This window comes from Watersipora subatra, chromosome 9 (genome assembly GCF_963576615.1).
Source record: "Watersipora subatra chromosome 9, tzWatSuba1.1, whole genome shotgun sequence".
NCBI classification, from domain to species: domain Eukaryota; kingdom Metazoa; phylum Bryozoa; class Gymnolaemata; order Cheilostomatida; family Watersiporidae; genus Watersipora; species Watersipora subatra.
In genome coordinates this window covers 40701513-40728125 of record NC_088716.1, presented here as the reverse complement: position 1 = coordinate 40728125, position 26613 = coordinate 40701513, and the positions used below count along the sequence as shown (strand labels likewise).

General features: G+C 35.8%; 2 protein-coding genes across 3 annotated transcripts; both read right to left on the bottom strand.

The window, feature by feature from the left end:
* Positions 1-768: 768 nt before the first annotated feature.
* On the bottom strand, positions 769-5578 carry LOC137405071 (ribosome-binding protein 1-like). The gene is made up of 6 exons (XM_068091298.1): positions 5498-5578; positions 2339-2896; positions 1964-2293; positions 1542-1871; positions 1120-1449; positions 769-1026 (listed from the first exon to the last, which is right to left on the bottom strand). Exons 1-6 carry the CDS (start codon positions 5576-5578, stop codon positions 769-771), a joined length of 1887 nt encoding a protein of 628 aa, XP_067947399.1.
* Positions 5579-12828: 7250 nt separating this feature from the next.
* LOC137403901 (uncharacterized) lies at positions 12829-20119 on the bottom strand. Of its 2 annotated transcripts, none has more exons than XM_068090006.1 (10): positions 19849-20119; positions 17785-17888; positions 17537-17669; positions 17068-17152; positions 16629-16752; positions 15213-15333; positions 14858-14990; positions 14367-14493; positions 13703-13786; positions 12829-13602 (listed from the first exon to the last, which is right to left on the bottom strand). In XM_068090006.1, the coding sequence occupies exons 1-10, from the start codon at positions 19916-19918 to the stop codon at positions 13462-13464; spliced, it is 1122 nt and encodes a 373-aa protein (XP_067946107.1). In that variant the 5' UTR covers positions 19919-20119; the 3' UTR covers positions 12829-13461. The 2 variants fall into 2 exon arrangements, with proteins under 2 accessions (XP_067946107.1, XP_067946108.1); XM_068090007.1 differs by having other exon boundaries at positions 14867-14990.
* Positions 20120-26613: the final 6494 nt, after the last annotated feature.

Sequence of the window (26613 nt, the reverse complement as noted above, 5' to 3'; positions counted from 1 at the left end):
ATTTTGACTCGCCAGACTCATTGGATCACTGGATTTATATTCCATCATGCTACTAAATAATTATGCTTTTAAATTATCCGTTTTAAGTTAATTACACGGCAAGCTGTAAGCAATGCAAAAAATGAAACAACCTGCACGATAGACCAGCCGACTAAACCAATACAAACAGTGGAAACTGACACACCAAGGATGGGTTGACGAACAAGAATTAAATGATCACAAAACCAAATCCATCAAACAACAAAGACGCAACAGTGATGCAATGACAGCACTCGATGCACTACCACGCTAAACCGCACACTCAGCCTGCTCAGTTTACAAATAGTAACAATAAAATACCCTAACTATAACTGATCAAAAAACCAAAAGCAAGGCAAATATCAAAAATTATTTTTTAAGGTTGCAGCCAATACTGCGAAGTAGTGATTGCTGCTTTAGCTTCGCGATGTAAATATAATGTTCGTAACTTTGGCAGGCTTCATTTTTGATAGACTTCAACTAAATATCGCTTAGCTGTAAAAAGGGGGTAGAGACGACTCTGATATGCAGGCTGAAGTACTGATGTAGGCAAGAAATGAAGCAGCATTAGCTTGGCGCTTTGTTGATAGACTAAGTTGAATTGCCAGTTTGTGGGCTGTGTAGACTCTTGATGGTTGGAATGTTTCTTGCTCACAATTATTTTTAATCTAGAGGCTGTAAAGACCTTCATAGACTGCTTGCTCCAAATGAGAAAAAGACTTTACTGCTTGCTCTAGGTTAAAAGAAAGACTACTGCTTGCTCCGGCTTGAGAGGAAGGGTTCACTACTTACTCCAGCTTGAGAGGAAGGTTTACTACTTTTTCCAGGTTGATAGGAAAGTTCACTACTTTCTCCAACTTGAGAGGAAGGTTTACTACATTCTTCAACTTGAGAGGAAGGTTTACTACTTGCTCTAGTTTGAGAAGAAGGGTTCACTACTTTCTCCAACTTGAGAGGAAGGTTTACTACTTGCTCTAGCTTGAGAGGAAGGTTTACTACTTGCTCTAGCTTGAGAGGAAGGGCTCACTACTTTCTCCAACTTGAGAGGAAGGTTTTACTACTTGCTCCAAATTGAGAGGAAGGTTTACTACTTTCTCCAACTTGAGAAGAAGGTTTACTACTTTCTCCAACTTGAGAGGAAGGTTTACTACTTTCTCCAACTTGAGAGGAAGGTTTACTACTTTCTCCAAGTTGAGAGGAAGGTTTACTACTTGCTTTAGCTTGAGAGGAAAACTTCACTACTTTCTCCAACTTGAGAGAAAGGTTTACTATTTTCTCTAACTTGAGAGGAAGGTTTACTACTTTCTCCAACTTGAGAGGAAGGTTTACTACTTTCTCCAACTTGAGAGAAGGGTTTACTACTTTCTCCAACTTGAGAGGAAGGTTCACTACTTCCTCCAACTTGAGAGGAAGGTTTACTACTTGCTCTAGCTTGAGAGGAAGGTTTACTATTTGCTCCAACTTGAGAGGAAGGTTTTACTACTTGCTCCAAATTGAGAGGAAGGTTTACTACTTTCTCCAACTTGAGAAGAAGGTTTACTACTTTCTCCAACTTGAGAGGAAGGTTTACTACTCTCTCCAACTTGAGAGGAAGGTTTACTACTTTCTCCAAGTTGAGAGGAAGGTTTACTACTTGCTTTAGCTTGAGAGGAAAACTTCACTACTTTCTCCAACTTGAGAGAAAGGTTTACTATTTTCTCCAACTTGAGAGGAAGGTTTACTACTTTCTCCAACTTGAGAGGAAGGTTTACTACTTTCTCCAACTTGAGAGAAGGGTTTACTACTTTCTCCAACTTGAGAGGAAGGTTCACTACTTCCTCCAATTTGAGAGGAAGGTTTACTACTTGCTCTAGCTTGAGAGGAAGGTTTACTATTTGCTCCAACTTGAGAGGAAGGTTTTACTACTTGCTCCAAATTGAGAGGAAGGTTTACTACTTTCTCCAACTTGAGAAGAAGGTTTACTACTTTCTCCAACTTGAGAGGAAGGTTTACTACTCTCTCCAACTTGAGAGGAAGGTTTACTACTTTCTCCAAGTTGAGAGGAAGGTTTACTACTTGCTTTAGCTTGAGAGGAAAACTTCGCTACTTTCTCCAACTTGATAGAAAGGTTTACTACTTTCTCCAACTTGAGAGGAAGGTTTACTACTTTCTCCAACTTGAGAGGAAGGTTTACTACTTTCTCCAACTTGCGAGGAAGGTTCACTACTTTCTCCAACGTGAGAGGAAGGTTTACTACTTTCTCCAACTTGAGAGGAAGTTTCACTACTTGCTTTAGCTTGAGAGGAAGACTTCACTACTTTCTTCAGTTTGAGAAGAAGACTTCTCTACTTTCTCCAGTTTGAGAGGAAGGTTTATTACTTTCTTCAAGTTGAGAGGATGGTTTCCTACTTTCTCCAGGTTGAGAAGAAAGTTTACTACTTTCCCCAGGTTGAGAGGAAGGTTTACTACTTTCTCCAAGTTGAGAGGAAAGTTTACTACTTTTTCCAACTTGAAAGAAAGGTTTACTACTTTCTCCAGGTTGATAGAAAGGTTTACTACATTCTCCAACTTGAGAGGAAGGTTTACTACTTTCTCCAACTTGAGAGGAAGGTTTACTACTTTCTCCAACTTGAGAGGAAGGTTTACTACTTTCTCCAAGTTGAGAGGAAGGTTTACTACTTGCTTTAGCTTGAGAGGAAAACTTCACTACTTTCTCCAACTTGAGAGGAAGGTTTACTACTTTCTCCAACTTGAGAGGAAGGTTTACTATTTTCTCCAACTTGAGAGAAGGGTTTACTACTTTCTCCAACTTGAGAGGAAGGTTCACTACTTCCTCCAACTTGAGAGGAAGGTTTACTACTTGCTCTAGCTTGAGAGGAAGGTTTACTACTTGCTCCAACTTGAGAGGAAGGTTTTACTACTTGCTCCAAATTGAGAGGAAGGTTTACTACTTTCTCCAACTTGAGAAGAAGGTTCACTACTTTCTTCAAGTTGAGAGGAAGGTTTACTACTTTCTCCAGGTTGAAAGGAAGACCTCACTACTTTCTCTAGGTTGAGAGGAAAACTTCACTACTTTCTCCAACTTGAGAGGATTTACTACTTTTTCCAAGTTGAGAGGAAGACTTCACTATAGCGAGTTGGTGTCCTGTTGACTTTAACTGTTAAACTGTTCAAACAACATTCATTACAAGCAAAAATGTAGACAAGTGCATACATTTCAAATATAATAAAATGTAAAAAAACATGCACTACTAACCTTAGTCTTCTTTACTATTAAATCTTGACTCTCAAAATAACCATAAAATGGATTGTGCTATAAGCTAAAATACTGAGTTGAATGCAACTGTTCAAGTTCAAGTTTCAACAATTGAAGTTCAACAGACAGCAAAGTGCTTGTTGTCTAACTGAATAGCAAAAACTCACTGGGCACGCTGAGCAGATGGTTCAGGGCAGCAAGAGCTCAATGTGTGTCAGTACACCAAAAAGTCGTGTCCCATTGGTCAACAAAACTGGCTCCATGAGCTCAAGCCAATGTTATTCAAACACGCACCCGTGGTGTGACAATAACCAAAGAAGCACTAAGTCAATCAGGCAGACCACGAACAGATCTGCAAATCTGCATACAGCTCGTTACATAATATTTTTGTACCATGCCAGAAATAGAACAATAAAGCAAATGCCTACAAATCCCAAAAATTAACAGATGTTTTTTTGTCAAATTGGCCTAAAACGTTCAAAATCATCTACATGTAATTACACCGAATTGAGGCTTTTTAGCAAGTATGGTCAAGTTATAACTTTCTTCGTTTTTGTCAAATTGGGCTGAAATGCTGAAAATCATCCAACTACACCGAAGTGCCGCTTTTTAAAAAGCCCAAATCGTAATTTTTTGTAATTTTGTAATTTGTAATGCCGAAATTGTAATTTTTCGTTTTCGTTATATATGCCTAAAATGCCTAAAATCATCTAATTACACCAAATTGAGGCTTTTTAGCAAGTTTGGTCGACATACAATTAAGATTCCTTCAGCTCCAGATTACTTTAATCAAAATTGGCTATTATATATATTATTTCCTGATGATCATACATCACATATCACTAAAATCCTTATATTGAAAGCTTTCTAAAAAGCGTAATTATGTCATTAATGGTTTAGCAACATAAATCGAGGCTTAAACTTTTTATTTTAGCAAAAATTCATACGCTGTCAGTAGCCTAAGAGTTAAATATGTGATTAGAGGTCTTATAGCAAATTAAAAATGTCAAAATGTCTTATTTAAATATTACAAGTGGCTCAAAGTATTAATATTTTTGTGATGACGGACAGAGCTGTAAACTTACTAACCCCGTGCACAAACACCTATTTCAACTTAAAAAATAACATAAAGAATTGAAACTTTGCACACCATCTGCCAGATGGCTATTTACTAACCACAAAAAAATCACAGTGTTTGATACAGCAGTTTTTAAGCTAAGGCCATTTATAAGCATTTTTAAGCTTCACAAACTTTGATTTTGTGAATCAGCTGTTACACTAAAATGCTTGTTGTTAGAGTCAAATTTAAGCTCAGAGAGCGCTTGTTTTACTAATAGAAACAGAGTTTCGACATTAATTACAAAAATATTTTGAGTACACTAATATGTACCAATCGTCATGACATGTCTATCCTAAACAGAAACCGTTCATAAATATGCAAGGCGTGATCCTCCTCACGTTTATCCGTGAGTTCGCTCTATGGTGATGATCTCTGTTTCCTTGTTGAAGAGCTAATCATCTCATCTGCTTCAACTGTTTGCAATTAATGAGTTAATGAGGTAAATGCTTGTGTTTATGGCACCCGTGAAAAACTAGCATGCTCTGCGCGAGTCTATCGCTGATTTGAAAATACGGTTGTAAAACCGCAATTCGCATACAGATACCAATGTTTATTATACCAACGCTGAGCGAAACAAGCATGGAAAACATCCGGGACAATAGGTTGTGATTACGTACAAACGTTTATTCATACACAAAAGTCAAGTCAAAAGATGTGCCTCATGCGATGTTATAACGATGAATGGCTATGAAATTGATCAAACAATAGGTGAGGAGAGAAAACAACTAAGTAACACCCACCAGTGTAGGCGTACATATTTATCTATTGTGTTTCTTGCGGAGCTAAGGAGATGTAGGAATGTCCGAGAATGTTTTTAGTGTTGCCTGTTGTTCAAAAAGAATATTTAATTTGGTTATTGAAGCATTTGGGAATAGGTCTAGATGATTTGGAGATACAATTTTCATAGCCAATAATCTGTATTCATTTTCTTCACTGAACCATCTACGACTGACGAGGCAGTCTCCCACCCCCTTAGTATGAATGAACAAAAAAAGTTCAAATTGTAATAAAAAAACATACTTATTCGGAATACATAAATACAATATGTTATTGGAAATTCATTTTAAGACGAGTCTAACACTTTCATTAACATAACAGAGTAACATATAATAACCTCACCTTACCATCTTTGACCTTTTTTCTGTCTCTTCGCTATTATCTGATGGAAACCTGTATTTTGTAGGTGAGTGAAATGTGCAGATCATTTTCAGAATTGATGGTGCTATGGTATTTATTTGTGACTTGTGGATGAAATTAAAATTCGAATTTTTATATTTAAGTCGTTGCGACGACAAATACACTTTTTTCGTTTTCATGATTAATGTTTGCACCCGCCAACAACAGCTTGCACCCTTTACCGATGCGGACACCCCAATCAAAAAGCCCTGCCTTATTCCTACAGTCATGCAAATGTCTGTTCATACTAACTGCCTGAATAGCTCACTTTTGGTGTTAGCCAGTGGAAGTCATTGAGTAGCCAATTGTAAGGAAATTCATTTTTAGAAAACGAATTATTAGCAGTACGCACATTGAGATCATGAAAAATGGAATAAATGAAAATGCTTGCATTCTGCTGCTGGTTAGCTAGCAGTTGTCAAACATTTTAAAGTTGTAATTAAACATCAGCGGCTAACATATCCTTGTATGTTTGTTGAAAGGCATAGGAGAAGAGATTTGGAATGTTTGCAAGCAATAGATATTGTAACAAATTTACACCTTTTGCTTGTCTTTTTGCCATTTTATGTTTAAATTATTCTACTGTCTATGTCTATGTTCATAATGCAAAAAATTTAAAACATTAAAATCTATATTTTTGACAGCATTATTCATACATGTTTTATAGAAAAAAACTTATAAATTTAAGTTTTACTGGGTTTGAAAGTATTACAAAAGGTTGCAATAATGTTGATAATAATAATGATGATGTAACATGATAATGATGTAATATGATAATGATGTAATATGAATTGCTATCAAGCGAAAGAACTCGCAAGTATATGACACAACTATAAGATGGATATGAGTAGTCACTGACTAAGTGACTAGTCATTCCACTGAGACTAATATATTCAGCTCAGCGTAGGTTACCTATTATAAGTGTGACCAACACATCCGTTTATGATGGCAAAATCTTTCACAGAAGTTTTTGCCTAGTAAGGACCATTTTGTTCTGTCTACTTAACTTAAAGGGGATGTTATCTCATGACTAATACATCAGAACATAAATCTTGATCAATTACAAGATGTACATTGATTCGCCCGCAGAATTCACCAAACAGCCATCTTGTACCAGAGTTATAATCTAGTGCTTTCAACAATCAAGTATATTTATGTTCACATGAAACCAGATGGGAGATAGACTATGCAAAGTAACAGCTGCGAAGCCATTGTCAAACTAGTTTATATGAGGACTATATAACTGCGGAAATGGCTAGAGGTAAAATCATTGGTTATTGTTGGTTTATGATGTCTTATGCAAGCAACTGTGATAACAACTGCATAACATAATCCTCTGCCTCTAGCCAGCTATTCTCAAGCCCTTTTTTATGGTTCAATTTTCTTCTGCGCATAACTTTCAAAAGAGTAGGTGGATATCCAGGCCTCTAGTCGACAGCAGGGTCTTTGGCAGCCTAACACATGAATGTTCATGTGAGCGGTAACCCAAATTAACTCACTCTTTTAATAAAATAAAAGCCAATGAGACTTTGGGTTATTAAGGTGCATTTAACCAAGGAAGATTCATCGAAGTTGCTTCCCCGCTGACAAAGTGTGTTTGGTATAAAACGAAAATAGCTGTAAAAATTGCTTTGTCGCAGCAGTCGACACAAGATTGATAAAATGCTGCATACTATGTGTGTTCGCTTTTTATGGTCATCATTGATAGAGTACAACATAAAATTAACCAATCATATCTCACAACGATAATAGCGTCATAAATGCAAGCAAAGCGATATTGGATGAAATGGAATACAATAGATATTGCGATGTATATTATTGTCTAAAAAATAATCAATTTTGTATAGCTGGAGTTTGAATTGTTTTGATGTAAAGTCTTTGTAAAATCAAATTTCAAATCATAAATGGACTAGAAGCCCATTCCAACTCCCTCGGCGGACACACAACTCTCCCAAATAGTCCTGGTGTAAACACACCTTTTAACGGCCATGACCATCGCTTTTAAAGAGAATGATGAAACATTCATCAGGGAGGTTCAAAAATGCTTTATCATTCTGAATTTTGCATCACCGATAGAATTATGGAAAACATGCATTTTATGTTGTTCGCTGCAGAGTCATCCCTAGTGAAATATATTTTATCAATGCAAAATTAAAAATTTATAAAAGAAAATCACTGTTGAAGTTTTAGTGAATAAATTCAATTAAACAGTCAACTGTACACGTGTGCTTGTAATGGCAGTAACAGGCGCTCCTTCGCTTCAAATGAACAAAATTAGTCATGATCTGTTAAAGCAACAGGAAATGACTCTAGCCACATGACTTGTGAAGTTGCAATTCAGTTTGCATATATGATGACAGACTCGCCATACAACCACGTATTGAATATCAACTAAAGAAGAAGTTTTTTGAATAATACAAAACATTTTAGTTGAAGGTCAGGCACACTGAATGCTTACTTAGTCCTTTGCTTTGGAGCACAAACCAAAATTGGTAGTTATCTCCTACTAAATGATAAACATAAAGGTAACATACTTGCGTAGATTTGAAAAACTCGAAGAATGTTAATGGAAGCGCAATGGTAGGCCCCTCTTTAAGATAAACGGTTTTGTGTTAGTTTGTAGTAATGTACACATGATACAAGCTTGTAACATTTCAGGCTTTTCTGACTGTATACAGGCTATATGTAGCTCTGCCTTGTTTTTAGTTTTCTAAATGTTGTTCAAAATCACATTGCCAATAAAAGTATAGAAGAATCAAGTTTAGAAACGAGTTTTTATTAAAATTAAACTGAAACCTCCTTCATCATTCAACAACTGTACAAAGTAAACTTAACCTTTGCCCTTGTTTTTGATTTTTTTATCATGGTTTGATACAACCATTCAGAAGCTTCATTATTTTTAAAATGGACTCAATGAATAACAAATTAGAAAATGTTTTTGAATAATTTAAGATGGGGCGAATAGGTACTCGCTAGCATACATTATGAATAAAGAGTTTAAAATACTGTTATAGAATACTTTTTTTTTGTTCAAAAAAATTAACGTGTGATCCGCATACTAGCATTCCTCAGACTATATTATATGATTAGAAAACTTGAGCATTACAGTTTTACTATTGACAGTAGGAAAGGCTTCAAAGTGGTCATGGAAATCACTAGCAAATTTAACTAGAAATTTTTCCTCAAAAAGTTGTCTAATTTAAGAGATATTCACATGAATTTACATTTAATTAAACATTTAATAATCCATTTTCAGAAAAACTACTGTAAACATTTTGTGCGAAAATCGTGCTGAACAAGCACCATAAGCAGAACCTGCTTTTTGTTAAAGGGCATAGGAAAGGAGATTTGGAATGTTTGTAAAAAATAAATATAGCATCTAATTTATGCCTTTTGCTTTTTGTCATGTTGTGTTTAAATCTTTTTACTGTCTATGCAATTGTTCATAAAAGTCTGTAAGCCTATTGCAAAAAATATAAAACAGGATATCTGTTTTTTCGTTAGTGCATTATTTATAGTGCATTATTTATAGTGCATTATTTATAGATCATCGTTTATAGTGCATTATTTATAGAGTATTATTTATAGTGCATTCTTTATAGTGCATTGTTTATAGTGCATTATTTATATAACATTGTTTATAGTGCATTATTTATAGTGCATTGTTTATAGTGCATGATTTATACCTGAAAAAAATGATCAGTTTTAAGTTTTACCAGCTTTCAAAATGTTACAAAAAGTTGCAATAATGATGTAACGTGGTTTGGAACTATATTTACATAGTGCAATAGACTGGAACTATTTAGCAAGAAGTAGTTTAAGAAAAAAAAGCTTTAGATTTAGGAAAAAAAACCTCTTTTCCCCTACTTTAGCTAATATTACCAGTTGATATTAGCAGCTGTTACACCAAAGTGCTGGCTTAATGGTTTAGAATCTCAACCTGTGAACAGCAGGTTGGGGTTCAACTCCAAAAAAAAGTCTTCTAATAGGCACAGGAATGACATCCAGCCTAAAATTGCTATCTGCAGCTGAGCATATCTCCAGTCAAGGTTACCTTGCCACTGAACTCGGACTATTCAGCCAAGATTATAGAGCTGTTGTTTGTGCAGCAACGATTTTAAATAAAAAAAACACACAACCTCGGCTTCTGGTATGGTAGGTAGATATCACACTCAATCTCCGAGAGATTGCTTGCACATTCACCACTTCTGATGATGATGGTGAGTAAAAATCAAAATTGATTTAATGAAATTATCAAATGCAGAATAAAAAGTGCAACAATATCTATGCTCGTATATGGTGAAATGTTAAAAATTGGTATATTTTGCACAAATTAAAACGAAGCTATTTATCCTAAAGAGTTGACTGCTATTACACTTTCATTAACATTCATAGAGTTCTTCAAATAGACCCAAGTTTGTTACATCTATGTTTATTATTTAGTAGAGAGCAAATACCAATTTTGGTTTGTGTCCAAAAGCAAAGGATTACGAAAGCATTCAGCGTGCTTGACCTTGAACTAAAAATAATGTGTACCATTTAGTAAGACGGAGTGGCTGCTCATAAAGAGGCAATAAGCAGCAGATAAACTTTTTTCAATTGAACGGGATTCATAACCAAATTGTTTCCAATCGTTCAGGAGGGAGTGGAATTTTGCCGATTCCGCGATCATCATTGAATATTCTCCTACAAATTTTGTAAACTCTTCCTCGTTGTGTTAAATGACTCAAAGGGGATGGTCAGAAATAAAGGATACTAGAGCCTTAGAACGATTGGCTGAAGTTACGCAAGAGGCTTCACGAGCTACTTCGCCTCGCTTTGCCAACTGTAGTAAATCAAAATGGCTAGCGTTAATCATCATAGACTTAAACATGACAAAATCAGGTGATATTGAATCTTTTCTGTTCAATTGCCAAATAACTCAGTACTATCATCAGAGTAGATTATATACTATTGCTAGGAGCACGCTTGGTTGCGTATAAACACCGCGTGAATCAACTTTAACTCCGTCGAAAAACTCATAAATGCTGCTAAATAAAAAAGCTTATTGACTCAAAATAGCCTCTGAAAGTCTTTGATTGCAGCCATGTATAACTAAAGTGTCTCTCCGGAACTACGAGAGGTGCTTGAGTATGTGGCTATCGCCGCCATATTAGCTGAGGTTTTTCATTCTTCCATCATTAATATGTCACCGTTTAATGCTGATAATGTCATAGAAGTGTGCATAAACTATTGATCTTGACGGCACCTTGAAACTCTTCCGTTTCCGAGATTTCACATAACTCTTCAGATCATAGAAAACTCTAGTAATAAACCTATATCTTTTTAACTATTTCTCTGAAGTAGGTAGTGTATTTCAAGCGGACTCCAAAAATTCATTAGTTTCAACTATAATTTGTAACGATGCTGTTCAGGCTATTTGATTTCGATCAGATCTGGTCAAACAGCTAATCGCAATATGAATTCCGGTCATATTCAAGCATATATTTCTGTATTGTTCTTGTTGTGATATAGCTCATAAAACTGCCTGTCCAATAAGTTCCTAGTTTTGACAGTACCAGTAGTAAAGTAAACATTTATCCTTGTTCCAAGCAAACTCCATCTTATATTTCACAATCTAACACGATGCTCATGATAAGATTTGAAACGAGATAGGGTATATGTGAAAATCATAGAGCAATCCATATTGTGAAAGTCATAGAGCAATCCATATTGTGAAAATCATAGAGCAATCCATATTGTGAATGATACACACTACTTACATGTATGCTTTAGCTTGTTTCCTATTGCAAGAACATGGAATTGTTATTTTACTAGTATTTTGGCTACATGAATTACGAATGAAATGGCAACAACATTACCTTATGTCATAAACCACGGAGCAGTGGCCAGTTCTACCTTTGTTGCATAGAGCGCCACCTAGTGGTGCACACATTCAGGCATGAGCAGGCTACAGGTAGTTTGCTTAAAGAATATTCCAGATCAATTTTCTTCTTATGCATCACATGCTCTGGTCAATCTTGATCTTGCCAGAGAAGGCCAAGTTACAATGGTATATACATGTAAGTTTCCTGTTTCAGCACATGCTCCTTGGGTTTGAGGGCAATAAGCTATCATAGCTTCAAGGTCTGAGAAGTGTAACAAGCAGACGTAATATGTAATGTCTCAAATGTAGTATATCAGAAGAGTTATACTGGAAAACTATTTTTATAACACGAGTGTGTAATATGGGACAGCTGGGGCTACAACTTGCTTTGTAATACCGACTTGTTTAAAAATAAACTTACACAAAATTTTGATAAATTTTATCAGAAAGTTGTGGTATTTTTTTTATCATTTGCAATTGTTTTTTATGTTTGAGGTGATTCGACTGCCAGGATGTTTCAAGCTAAAAATCGACAAAACTTGACCGCAATTTAAATGCTCATATCAAGCGAAAGTGTGATTATTATGTCTATTGTTGAAAAGAGATCGAAAGAATAGGGACACGTAATGCTGTGGCTTGAATAGCCGATATCAACTATAGCAAAGATAGCAACTAGTGACGTCATTTCGACACATTTTACCATCAAGTTTTGTATATTTTAATCTTGAGACATCCTCAAAGTCGGACCACCTCAAACATCAAAAACAATTGCAAATATTAGAAAATACCGATACTTTCTGATAAAATTCACTCAAATTTGTGCAAGTTCGTCTTTAAAGCTACTTTCATATAAAAATAAATTTTGAAAATTGGGTAACCACAAGCCTAAAGGAGACAGAAATAGAAAGAAACAGACTTTTGAAGCAGTTAGATTTCTTTGCAAAAGTATAGATTCCTCTTTTTCAAACAGCTGTTCGAAGGAATGGTATTAGCTCGTCGCAAAGTTGAAGTTCTGTACTCAATTGCTAAAACATTCTCTTTCAAATATTATTAAATTCTGTTATTATCATCATTGCACTAATGCAATACACAGATACATGAGAAATTACAAACATGTTTGTTTAAAACCTATTGTTGCCGCATTGTGTCATAAACTGTAAATCTTTCCTCATGTGTTAGCCAATAACATCTTTCCGACGTTTGCTGACATTGTTTTTATATATGAGCTTCATTGTTTATATTATTTGCTTGTACTAATCTTTGTTTTGAGACTGCCTGCTGCTGAAAGTGGCATCTGATGAAGCGGGAGTTTGAATACTGACAGCAGGTTTCGCGCGCTAAATTGCACACTAGTTACTGATGCTGTTGCTGTCAGCACTCGGGATATTCCTCGAAATTATGAGAACCACAGGCTAAAAATAATCAGCTTTATTCTTCCAAGGTTGCCTAAGCAAACCATATTAAAAAAAGTAAAAAATAATTAAGACAAATTTATAAATTATATGTACAATATTTAATAAAATTATGAAGTAAAATCTAAAAACAGCCAAAAAATTATTTAAAAAAAATTGCATGTTCATAATTACAATAGTACAATTTTGTATAAAAAGAGTAAAAAAAGATGAAGCGCGAGGCAGAGGCGATATTTACAAACCAGTCGAAGAAACGAATCTTCGATAAAAATTCATTGCACATGCAGCCATAGAAAAATTGCACTTGTCATTGTCTATGCATAAAGAGGGCAAGCTAACCTGGAATCTATACAATGTTGCTTTGCTCATAGCACATACTCATATGGCAGCACCACAGAAAAAAAGAACAATAACTATAAAGACAATGATCTGTCCTTGCATCACGTATGAGGCTTCGTACAACCCGTACGACTGTACACCGGCTGACCAGATATTCGCCAAGCAGCCGGCAAACTTGCATGTTCGATCGGTGAAGACAATTATGGAGGGAAGAAGTTCTCACGGTAGTTGATAACCGGCGATGGTCTCAGTAGTTTTTGCGACAGGAGATGCAGGTGGCTGTATTTAACATTCGCTAACAACCAGCAAGCATTTTGGATGTAGAAGCCATCGCTTCTTCGAAGGACGTATGAACGGGTGATTTATGGTTAGCGGCCATATCTCGGACATACGCTCTAGCTCTGTTGAAGTCATCCACCGCTGATTTCGTCAAATTCTACAAGATCAACAAGTGTGTAAGAAATTTTAAAACCTCAAGTGGAATGTTAAAAGAAGAGGTAGGAAAAGTTGAGCACTTGAACGTTAAATTTCCTTACCGAGTTGCCATTGTCTATTGTCATTTCTCCGATATCTTGTATACAGAATACCATATTTTTGTGCTTGCTTAGCAAATACACAGCCTGCAATATAAACAATATCATAATTATAACTTAGAATACAAAACAATAGTGATGATTTGCAAAAAAATGTGATTCTCACACCTAAAAGAACTAAAACATAACATTTCTTCTCTCTCATCAGCTATTGAGTTCAAACGCTAGCCTCCGGCATGTTGTGTGGGCATGTTGTGTGCCGAGTCCTATAATCCCATTTACTGCTAACTACTGACAAGTAATGGTAGACGCCGCGTACTGGCCAATTCTATACTTAGAGAAATTGCAGTGCATCTAAGGTGCGTGTGGTTAACATTTAAGCCAATTATTGCGAGTTTGCAAATGGCAGGCAAGCTATGAGGCATGATGTTGTAATACAGCGGGTCGGAAGGATTCACAGACTAATTAAATCTGAGAACAAGTGAGCCAATCATTAGGCCTGCTTCTACAATGTTCCTCAAGTAACATTCTTGCTTGTAGAGTTAAGCTCGTACAAGGCATGCTCAACAATCGCTCCCGATGACAGTCTATCATCACTTTATCAAATTTGGTTCTTTCATGTAAAATGTAACACACAAGGAACTCGTGCTATTACATAATCTCTCACCTTGCACATTTCTGAACAGGCCAAGGCCGTGGATGGTATGACGACTAGAATCACCGAACACTGACGTAGGGTGTCAAGGACTTTAGCTGCGGTGCCGTGCGATACGTACAAATCATTTTGGGTAGAACTAAAAAAGTAGAAACACATTGAGATTGACTGACAACCTAGAATCAAGGTAAAGCAACACATTTCGCCATTAAGCAATGTCAAAACTCAGAGATGACCGGCTGTTGTTGGAAGAGGTTACACCATTGAAAGGCACTTGCAGTAGCTTGTCAAAACAAACTAGAGCGGGTATTGTGTCTGTTAGAGGCTTTTCAGACTACACAACTGTTGGTGAAAGTAGACGACTACCAAAATAGGCTCCAACTATTAGAAATGAATCACCAACTTTGTTACATCAGCCCAATGTGTCAAAGAGAGCCGCGAAGCTACCATTAACTTCGGGTAGTCATCCATCTAATCTATCACAACTTCTCAAATCAACTTACCCAATTGACTTGAGCCTTTGCGTAGCCTGTTGTACTACATTATATGGGTTCTCTGCTGCTATGATTCCAAGGCTATATCGATGATGAGGTGTTATTGGCAAATCGCCTGGTCGTTTTTTCTTTCCATTCTCATCTGCAAAGATTTCAAAAAGATTACCTGAATGCTTAAGCAAACGCTTCACAATTACTTATAATCAATTCTTTACGCAAAGGAAATTTTCCAAATGTTTCACGATACCTGACCTGCTGGTCAATAATGCGAATCGGATTATCTGACATCACAAAACATTATCGAGCAAATAGGGTTAGCGCCGAGACTTTGACGCCTCACTAAGTGGCTTGCATTGCAACATACCTGTATGTTTTATTGGTATATTGAGGACTGCAGTAATCCTCTGAAGGAAATACGAGATCTTTTTCTCTCCTTTACCACTATAAGAGTTATGTCCTGTCTTTTGTACAAGTGATGATGAATTCTGCAAACATAAGTGAATGCATGAATGAATAAGAGATCCTTTGTAACAAATAAGCCAGCATTTTTGTCTGCACCGAACTTGGATGAATCTTTCGTGCTTTTGTACCGACCGAGATGTTAGCAGGAGGCCTATGTTGTTACGCGTTTCACCTGACCTTTGTCATTATTAAATTAAATGGATTTGGTAAGGACAACTTAAGCCTGGTTTCCATATGACAGCGCAAGGCGCGCAACAAGGCGCACGACGTCGTGCGTAGGCCAGTTGTGATATGGAAACGTCAACGTACGACGGTCGCGCGACGTGCGTACGCTGATCGCAAGTATCCAACAGAATGGATCCTTGCGATGGGTGCGTGCGATTATGTATCCCACAATACACCGCTAGACCTTTTCAACCTATCCCACAATTCCAGCGAAAGGCTTTGTTCCGAAGAAATCGGTCTCCCGTACGAAAGAGTAAGCCTGATTTTTATATGACAGCGTAATTTCGCAACGGAGGTCAGTTTTTCCGAAGAAATATGTCTCTCCTACGAAAAAGTAAGGAAAATATCCACCCTGTCCAATGCAAGCATGGAGCTTACGCGCGATATGGAAACACTGCCTCGCGGCCCAAGAAATGCATTGCGCACGATCACTGGGCCGCGCGCGATCATTGCGTTGTCATATGGAAACCAGGCTTTAGTATATAGTAAAAAGCTTATCCGCTGTCAATCAAGGCTGGCTAATGTTATTTACACGCATAGGTTGTATCTGAAGTGACCACAAATATCAAAACTAAACAGACATGGCGGAACTTATGAATGGGAGGATATAATGAGAGACCGCAGACAGGACTGAAAGGAGCCTCAATACCACTTCGATCGTTATTTATAGCCGACTCCAAAGAATACTCGAATACAATTTTGATAAACTTTGGTAAATGGTTAAAAAGTGGGCTGTATGCAGGGACAATGTTCGCGTTGAACGGACATGATATCTTATCAAAAAACTGAGTTGAGAGCGATGTCCAAGCATCCAGGGATAGCACGGATCATGTTACGAACTTAACAGCCACGAATTTATCAGTAAATTGAGCCCTTGTGTCAACAGTGGTACAATTACGTGCCTAATTGATAAGCCTAAAGCTTGTCATAGTGTCACCAGCTGTGGCTTAATTAGCCGGGATGAACTAAGGGATTAGAGATCCTAACAGGATTGAATTGTCTCGTGAAGATTAGTAGTCTATTTAGTCATAACTCTATTTATTTAGCCTCAGGGCTCTTCAGATATGAATATAAAGCGGGTTGGCTTACTTACGTTCCTGAGTCCGTCTATAACGAGATCCAAGCCTGTTTCCAAAACAGTTGAGTACTGACAACAGTCATGTTTGTTAATGATTGAGTGCAACGTTTCCTGTGATTCCCTTATATCATCAACCTCTCTGCAATAAAAGGTAAGAAAGATGTGCGGACATCATCACCAGGTCTGCGTATCATAACATCTACCAGTGGTAATGCTGGCAGACTCTATGTACATAACATCTGATTGTTTTATTTTCTAAAGGATATGGACGCTGTTTCTACAACCATAATACAATATTTACACAAAATGTTAACACAAAATGCTAGGAAATATCCTATTAGAAATGATGTGATGCAATTGTTTACTGTACGGATTAGACAAGCATCGCTGAGAGTGCATGTTGCAGTAACTGACCCCCACGTTTGATACTACAGAAGGCCATAATTCAACTTACAGACTAGAAACTGTGTCATCTTTAATGCATAGCTGTCCATTTTCTCTTTGCTGTTGCAGAACAAAGAGCACTGATCGACCACTGCCTATAACCATAAAACAATGTTGTCTTTAATTTATAAACAATACACAAGCAAACAAAAAACAATGCAACAGTTGTATGAGTCTGCACTCTGAGGGTTTTGACATGAATGATCTTCAACTCGAGTGGAAGCGATAGGGGAAGAAGGAAACTATTGTAACTATGGCGACTCACTCGTTTGATAAGTTCAAGAGTTTGGCTAGTTCGAACTTAGACAATATTCTGTTGTTGTTGTTTGTGAGACGGTGATTAACATTATGGATTACTTTAATACCATAATTACAGTCTGGGTCAAGAGACCTTTTACTCACAACTGTTATGAAGAGGAGTGGTGCTCTAGTTTAACCAATAACTATTGTTTAATCATTTATCATCTCAAGGGTCTTACCAACTAGATAGGCAACCTCTACGAGGGAGACGATTCCTCGAGTACTATCTTCCAGCATAAATAGCAACCAATCAGAATTCTCTTTGGCTTTGTTTTCTTTGTGAATTAAATCATGAGTCCACGTTTCTACTTGCTAAAATGTAAAAGTTTGAGTTACGACAAGATTAATACGATTGTAGCTTGTTAGTAAACACTTGATATACATTATTATCAAAAGCTTGTTTATGAGAAAGTTTTGGGTTGCTTACAGGGTTGTAGAATGTAACGTCTGCAGCGGTCAGTTTAGGAATGGCTACTTTATTTCTCCAAGTTGTGGGCGATTTTCTGCCACCGCACGAACCACCAAGAAAGACTACAAAAAATACAACAGAGTTGTATAACACCACATCTATGACTACTAAAAACTCAGCTGACAATTAACGTAGTTTGTGGCTGGCCAGCCATTACTCTCTCTATAAACAAATCGATAAGAAAATCGATAAGTTTTCAAAAGTAAACAAAGCTAAGATGATTCAGAAAGCAAAGTGTAGTCAGGATGAATACCAGCCCATATATGTAGATTACAGCCGTATATGTAACAAAAGGAAAGGTTAGCTTTCAGAATACCTCACCTATGACTGAACAATAAGCTCAAAGGTCATCGACAGGTTATTGAAGTTTGTGGAAGACATTGTGCTGTCGCGCAATAAGCGTTGCAAATTTTGATAAAACCGACGATACTCTAGATAAGATACAAGCGTGATTCGCTGTGTTATCACAAAAAGCTTCACTCAAGATAAGATATAGGATAACAGACAAGCTTTTCCCACCAAGGATAATCTCAAATAATCCACAAGGAGACGAAATCTACAGCTCTATTCGTGACTACCCTGTGCGATTCTTTTTAATAAATCGATTATGAATCACATTGGAAGTATCTCTTTCATTCTTCATCTTTCTCTTTTATCATAATTGTCAACAGACCGCACACAGGCATAAATCTATTCATCGGTCTGAGAAACCTAATACAAGGGAATTTTACCTGTTCAAAAAGGCTTCTTTTTGACCTAACTGATACTTTGGAATGCAGTTTATATTTCATATCAGAGAGAAGTCTGTGTATGAATGACTAGTGTGAGACTAGCGCAGACGGCCGCAAGCAGTAAATAGATGCATTGTGTGAGGAGATGCATGCATATATTGTCCGACTCCGCCAATTCATACGTCAGCCTGCATGAGCTCATTGATTTCTTCGAGTAATATTATAATTTGTTTTCCTCTTTCACACAGCTGCACTCAGCTGCAAACATCGCCTACTCCTTTAACCCACTTTTCTCCACCCTTACACAATTAATTTCTCGAGGCATTCCATCACACAATACGAGTAAGCTTATATCAGATACTTTATACGCCTAAAACATGTATAACCACAAATACTGCGTACTAGAATATCTGATTAACGCTGGAATATTTAAAAGCCGCGCTAAGGGTTGGTAAAAGCTCTGCAAAAATCCAGACAAGCGTTGTTTAATTGCTGGTCTATTATTAGCGAGAGTCGAAAAGCTTACAAGATACTCTATTCTTTGCGCAACCGCAGTTAATGATCTCTTAACGAATGCAACGATCTCTTAACGCAATACATGTTCTATTAAGAAAGCTGAAAATAAACTTGGACAGATGATTGCGTACGACTGGGTGATGGATTTGTGTAAACAGCCTCTTTACGTAAAGAAGCAATACTTAACTTTGTCGATTTGCTGTAAGGTTTGAGTCAGCGAGTCTCAAGAGGTTATGACAGCGTTGCTGCTTACATCGCTGTGCAATTATTGATCGAACAAACGTTAATAGCGATACTAGTAGAATGTACTAACAAGAAAGTTACTTATTCACTGAAGGAAGTTTTCGTGTACAACTAGTATGAAATACTATGATTAAGTACTACATTGTGACGTAAAGCTATATATAGTATGTCTAGCTGGAGTCTATATTCCATGACGGTGTAGGGTTTTCCATTGGATTAAATCTATGAAATCAGCGCTATACTCGAGCATTGTTCTGTGCACAATAGCAACTGTACACGCTGATTGTCTTTAAGAAAATCATAGTATGATGCAATAGGCTAGGACATGATGCTTTTGAATAGATTTTTAATTATTTGTGATGCCTATTGTATATAATTACTAGAAACTATGGTTTGTACTGTATTACGAATGGCTATATGGTAGGTGAAACACTCCACGAAGAGCAGCCATATGATGGGTGGAACACTTCACGAAGAGCAGCATATCGAGTTGAATAAAGGCAACTCTTAATAAATCCATAGAAATACTCACCATTATATTTCTCTGCGTTAGCCATTCTATTCTCCATTTTCTTAGTCTGTGAGCTATCTGTGACTTTCATTAGACTGGTTGATGTTTGACCCTGGGACAAGCAAAAGATAACGAATTTGCTAGTTGGCACTGCTTATCCTATGCGTTCGACTCTGCTTCACCTCTAAAGTTGCTTTGCAGTTAAAATTTATAACCACTCGTCTAAATGCAAGCTAAAATACGGATACGCTTTATTGATCCCAGTTACACAACTACTCGGCTCTACCGCATGTTTTCCAGTGGCGATGAACTGGCTTAGCGCTTATCAAATATATATACGCAATACGATAAGCTCCGCCCACTGTCGATAGAGCTTGGATAGTGATTGCCTGACAATGGGACATTGTGATGCCATGAGTTAATCTCTCGAATAAACAAATCGTTATTGTACCCTGAGTGACACATGAAAATCATGGGAATCTGAATCTACAGTGATCTTGTCACCACAAATGAGTAAATCAGTAGACATGGCACACATCATACTGTCTTAAGCCAGATTGAAACTAAATACATATTGGTAGATGACTCTGATTTCATTCTGCCGTCATAACCTTGTCAATGTATGAGTATTTTAGCCAGATTCACTAATATATTTGTTATATAAAATGCATTTACTTGCGCAAAAATAAAAAATACAAGCATGCAGTATAAATAGAGATAAATACAGATATAAATGTAGAACAAGAAAGCAAAATAATTTACTATAAAATATGTCAACAGATAAAAATAAATTGTTATATATATTTTCTGAATTTGTATCATGAGTAATACAACAATTCAAAACTTATTTATTAATATATAGCAGCAAGCGTGGCGTTGACCGAGATTTCTTTTTCGGGAATGCCTGGGATAGCCTGCAGGTAGGTGAGAAGCTGATTCTCGGGAACCAGATGGAGTTTTGAAACCAAATATTGTTACTGACCTAATAGAAGGCACGGAGCACATGTGTGTGAAGTTTAGATAAAATTTGCCAAAAAATGTGAAAATTCATAGCGATTAGTTAGACTAACAGATAGGTATGACAAAGTGGACTTTATTCTTACGGATCAGTAAAATATAACATAGTAAACAATTTAAATTAATCAGTCTAATTTAGGTTGCTTGTTTTGTAATAAACATAACGCTATGATACGTTACATTCCGAAAAACAAATTATTTTATTTTTGTTGAAACATCTTTCTTTAAATTATCTTTGACCATTTCCAACTTTCTGCATAAATAAAATTAAACATATGGAATGTTATTCTAGTAACTTATGACCAAGGAAAAAAGTTTTGAAAAATTTAGATACCAAATTTAACGGTTATTAAAATTGTAAAGAGTGTCTGTTGTATTTTTTTCTACATTCCTTTACTAAAACACAAATAGAGTAAAATGCTCCAAAATTTTTTGGTGAAGTCATCTAACTATTTACAAAAAAAGCTTTCTCTTATCACCAACAAGTATGGTCAGTTGCAGATTGCAGAGATACAACGAAAGTTAGAAGTATAACCGGACTGTCAACGTGAAACATTTCTTGAAGCTAAAAATTTCTATTTAAAATTACTTTTAGTAGTTTGTACAATTATTTATTCAATTATATATTATGTATTATATATAATTCAACTTTGTAGAATTATGACAAATAGATAGTTCAGACCAATTTGTTTATCTCGCAAAAGCAAAATCAATCATTTTTTTTATTCTTTCGCTAGTTCCCTTATATATATTTACAAAGATTTTAGTTCCGGCTAAAATTGTTTGATATAAAAATAAGTGCTAGCCATAACAAGTACCGATACGTACCTTAAACTCAATGTTAGTTGGTTCAGAGCCTCTCCTCAACAACTCATTCAGTTTGCCAACCCAAAATAAATGGAAATCAAAAATCAAGTCTCGAAAAATTTGAGCTAACGTGAAAACCGACCACATTTCGGCAAGACACGAGTCGCAGATAGCTCGAAGCGTTAAGAAGAATGGTATAGTATTGGAGCAGCTCCAGTAATGCTTTGGTATCTCACAATGACTAGCGGATTTTATATGCCTTGAGTATATTAGTCTCTTGCAACATCAGTTTGATTCTCAATCTTGTTTGTAGTCACACAGTCTGGTATTGCACAAGACTTCATATCAAAACTGTGTGAATACTCCATGTAAATTGTTGAATCGCCAATGATGATTGGCCAAAGGCTTATTGCAAGGACCCTCAGAGAGATTAGAAAATGATATGATTCTAGCATATGCAGTCTGCAGCTTGCAAAAGCTACGCGGCTAAAAACTTTTAAAGTTTTTCTGTCGTAATATACAGCGTAATATACAATCCTTTACAAATGGCTGTGTGGTGCGTAGATAGCATGTCAGCCTTCGAAGCTGAAAATTAGGGTTCAATTCTTGTACAATGCTTTGTTTTTTTTCCTTTCCTCTAAGCATAATTCCGTACTGATGAATGGCATTATTATAGTAATTCTACAAGCTTGACGCCTCCGGAACTGGAGGTTCCGAGTTCAAATCTTCTGCAGAAAGGATTTTTTGTTACTGAAGCATGATTGCTATACGTAACTGGACAGACAGACCCTAAAATTTAAATATATATAGATTACAATTACATTTTAATATTATAGTGATAGTCCTACTATAGTAAAGATTATGATAGCATGTGTGTTACACAATTTAGAAAATGTTACAGATTGAGATAAAAGTTTGTAATAATCTGGATTTGATATCGTAACATTTAGCCGAGTGGACGAGCGCGCTAACATCAGCACCATTTGACCACCATCTACACAACTGCAATTATCCTTATTCTCTGTGCTACCAGGGTAATAGCTGCAATTTATTTATACAGGCGAGTTTCGTAAGTCAGCTGCTGAATTTATTTTAAACCGTGGCATGAACACTTAAATCATTGCAACACTTTGCTTGTAAAACTATAATAAACAAAGATTCAATTACTTAAAAGCAATTGCAATTGTAATAAACAAAGCATACACATACAAACATTTAAACTAGTGACACCGTTACCTAGCAACCATTTTGCTTATACCTACCATACTCACCTGAAGCAATTTACCATTTGCTTTTATGAAACTTTACCCTTTTCTTGTCTCTCCACTAACCTAGCTTGTAAGTTCAGTGTTATTACAAATTAAGAAGACAACTCCATAAACAGTAGATTTTCATTCATAATAGCAAATGGAATTTCAAAACTCAAATAAGAAATGGGTGAAAAGAATCAAGTTGAGTGCAAATTTAAGTACAATCTTGTATTTTATTTAAATAAATGACTGAATAACATCGTTACGGAGTAAATAAAAGAAATGTCTTTTGTGACTGCAACACCCCAAATTAGGACCAAGCATACTATTCAGAAATTTGGCATGTGCAGACAAAAAATGTTGGTCAGCCATGATGCCTAATCATTTTTTTTAAACCGCACGTATATTTGTATCTTTTTCTTCTATAAGTAAAATTAAACAATAGCGGTTATCCAACCGTCAGCTTATAATACCTTAATACCTGTAAAAATGGCATACAAGAAATAAAGTGATAACGAGGCTCACACCGTTACAATATTTTTAAAGTATAAAAAACCAAACCAACATGATTAGCTGCAAACCAGTTTTTCATCCAGCCACAGCGACTACAAATTGCCTTGTTATGAAACTGTGTTAAAAATTGAATCATTAACCAGTTCGCAATGATCGTGAAAGATATTTTAAATTCCCTTGCGTGATAATTAATATCACTTCTCGGCAATTATTTTGTTTTCTATGAACGTTACTTTTGCTACGGAATATTTAAAAATTTAATTGCTTCAAGGCTATGAAAATCTTTAAAGTGCATTTATCACACTATGTATTATGTCGAGCAATGATAAGACGTAAACCCTTTCAGCATTAGTGCACAAATAAATAACATTAAACAGTCACCATGAAATACCCAACTTGTATTTCATTATGTTATTGAATGTAACCATAATCAGTATATAAAAATAGCCTTTGCTCCAACTAACGACTGAAGCTTATGAAATAGTAAATTAACTAAATATACTGCTTGCTATTTGTCATTAGGTAAAGCACAAGAAAATTACGCATTAGGCAAAGCATGTTTTATTGCGCAGGTGACCTTGATATGAATAAATCACACAAATACTTTATTTTTACTGGTGTTTAAAGTAGGAGTTATTAGCCAAAACCTGTGTAACTGGCAATAAATGGTATATTTATATAAATATTTGGATGAGTTGCAGGTGTCAGCTATATGGAAAGAGCGTGTTGTTGACACCTGCAACCAGTCCAACATAGTCTTTTTAGTGATTTATTTCACATTCACCAAATAACAATTTTATAATAAAATATTTTTACAGTAACCTTACAAATATTAGCTAAACTAGAAGTGCAACCAAGATTTGTAATCGTAAAAGCAATGAATAGTTGCGTGGGTTGAATAAGTTCTCTTATGTGTCATAAATATACATGTAAACATAATCTAGACAAAGCAGAATATTTCGAAATTTTGGCTGTGTGGGTGACATTTTATTTTCATTGACGAATAAATAACTCACCTCTGACCAAAGCATTCTAAACGGAAATCTTCAACATTTCAGATACTTCTGTACTTGCTCAGTACATGTGCTATTATTGTGCACATAGAGACCATTTTTGCTCAACTTCTGAGCTGCAACTATCTTCTCAACGATTACCCAATATTTCAACACCGAAAATGCCGTCACTGAGGCAAGCTCAGTAGACATTTGTGATGGTGACCACTACTTGTATTGTTGCATTATCTTGATCTTTCAAATTTATATATAGCTTTATAATGATACTATTGGCCTTCAAAATGCATGAACAAGGGTTTTAGCTGCTAGACAGTGAGATCAAACTTCGCAAAGATCGATTCTATTTAAATGATGCTAAGACTTGTTGCTATCAGCAATGTTGCACAATTCCTTTTAGACTACTTGAATAGAATCATCGGTGTTGCTCAATTTATTACCTTTGGTCATATGATAGCATATATTGATATTCTCAAACCGTTCAATGTTTCATGCGCATTACAGTAATGATGAAATATCCTATCTCAATCAAACAATCTTTGCTAAAAGAATAATCAGCCTATAATCTTATCAATAAATCACAAAAGCTACAACAAAATATTAAATGCTACATATGTAGATCTTGAGCTGAAGAACCCTTATATCAAGAAAATTTATTGATTTCATCTAATAACTCTGTCAGCTTTGCAACGGTTTGGGACTTTTTACACTAAAAGGTATGCTTGAAGCTTACATTAAAATTATTAACTTCCCATAGACCGATTTTTTGGTTTTGCATCTAATGATTGTAGTCATTCAAAACTCTGCAGCTGTTTAAAAACCTTGTAAAAATTGGCCAATATTTTACTACAAGTGCTTCCACAATCTACACACCGTTGTAATCTTAATTGGAATATAAAACGCAGAAATCTGCGAACATTTGTAAATAAACTGCGATTGAGTCTGCGAGAGCATACGAATATATTGGCAATAGACAGCATTCGGCATTGCGTTGCAGTTATCAATAGCAATAACGCTTGATTAAAGGTTGGCAATACCCTTTGCTTTTTATTTAAACATTGCCACTAAAATAAACACATCATAGGATTGATGGGGTATATTATATATTAAGCACAGTAAAATATATGACAAGATTAATATTACAATACTAGTTTACAAAGTAATCAATGTGTCTAACTTTTACCATACAAATTATAAAATTTACACAAATACAATATATAGAAATAATTTGTAAGTTCATACAATTATTCTGAGAAGTAGTGCAATGCAAAACTGTAGTTATCATGCTATTCCGCTAAGGCGGCGACTCGATTAATTTTCGGAACCATTACGAACATCGTTAGTTTGGGTCAAATGGAATCATTACAATAGCTTAAATCGAATCAAAATAAGAAACGGTTACGAGCGACTCATTACCTTTAGCTATCTATACATATCAAAACTATTGTCAAGGTCGGATTGGCACGCGGTTATTTTGGGAACCAGTAATTATTTGTACCTGTTACCGTGTTTCAATGACCGGATCAGCCAAAATTGAAGTTACATTCTAATTCTAAACATGATTTATTGCACTTCAAAACACTTTGAATATTTAAAACATGTACTATAACTTTTTGCTGTACAGCTAGTTTTGTAAAAGTTCTTTTGAAATCGATATACCCAATATTACCCGTTACGAAATTATTGTTTTTGTCTTGCCTCACTACAGCCTCGACTTTCTAGCATTGATTCAAAAATTGTATATTTTAGTTTAACTCAATTTACGAGATATTAGATTTATTGTGCATTTGGCTATAATTATAAAACAAGTGGACTGATTATGCGAGCATAAACATCACAAGTACGGAAAGATGACTGTGTTGGTCACAAGATACCAGTTGCAACTCGCTGCATATTTATGCTAATCTAACATTTAAAACATTGTGGTGAACATTTGTGTATTAGCTGTTAAATTACACAGATACTGCAGTGCTGAAACCTATTTGATATTGTAGATGTATATGGATACCTTGAAGGTACCAATTCAATTGCGATAATTTGTTTTTAAGCAATCATTTTGACGTTAGCAGCACAAAAAACCAGTTTTGGAAACATAAATATTTGTGATGTGAGTTCCGAGCTTATCAAAGACGTGACATGCAATGCCAATAACTGTGAGGCGAAAGTTCTTCTGTTGTCTGCCATTTTAA

What these genes read in the sequence shown, in the direction of transcription:
- LOC137405071 (XM_068091298.1), bottom strand. Translation starts at nt 5,578, where the DNA reads ATGATCTGCACATTTCACTCACCTACAAAATACAGGTTTCCATCAGAT. An exon ending in AAACTGGAGAAAGTAGAGAA is followed by an intron (nt 2,294 to 2,338) that starts GTCTTCTTCTCA and finishes CTTCCTCTCAAG; the next exon opens with CTAAAGCAAGTAGTGAAACT. An exon ending in GTAGTAAACCTTCTTCTCAA is followed by an intron (nt 1,027 to 1,119) that starts GTTGGAGAAAGT and finishes CTTCCTCTCAAG; the next exon opens with CTAGAGCAAGTAGTAAACCT.
- LOC137403901 (XM_068090006.1), bottom strand. Translation starts at nt 19,918, where the DNA reads ATGAAAGTCACAGATAGCTCACAGACTAAGAAAATGGAGAATAGAATG. An exon ending in ACGTTACATTCTACAACCCT is followed by an intron (nt 17,670 to 17,784) that starts GTAAGCAACCCA and finishes TTTACATTTTAG; the next exon opens with CAAGTAGAAACGTGGACTCA. An exon ending in CCTGTTCAGAAATGTGCAAG is followed by an intron (nt 13,787 to 14,366) that starts GTGAGAGATTAT and finishes TTTATATTGCAG; the next exon opens with GCTGTGTATTTGCTAAGCAA.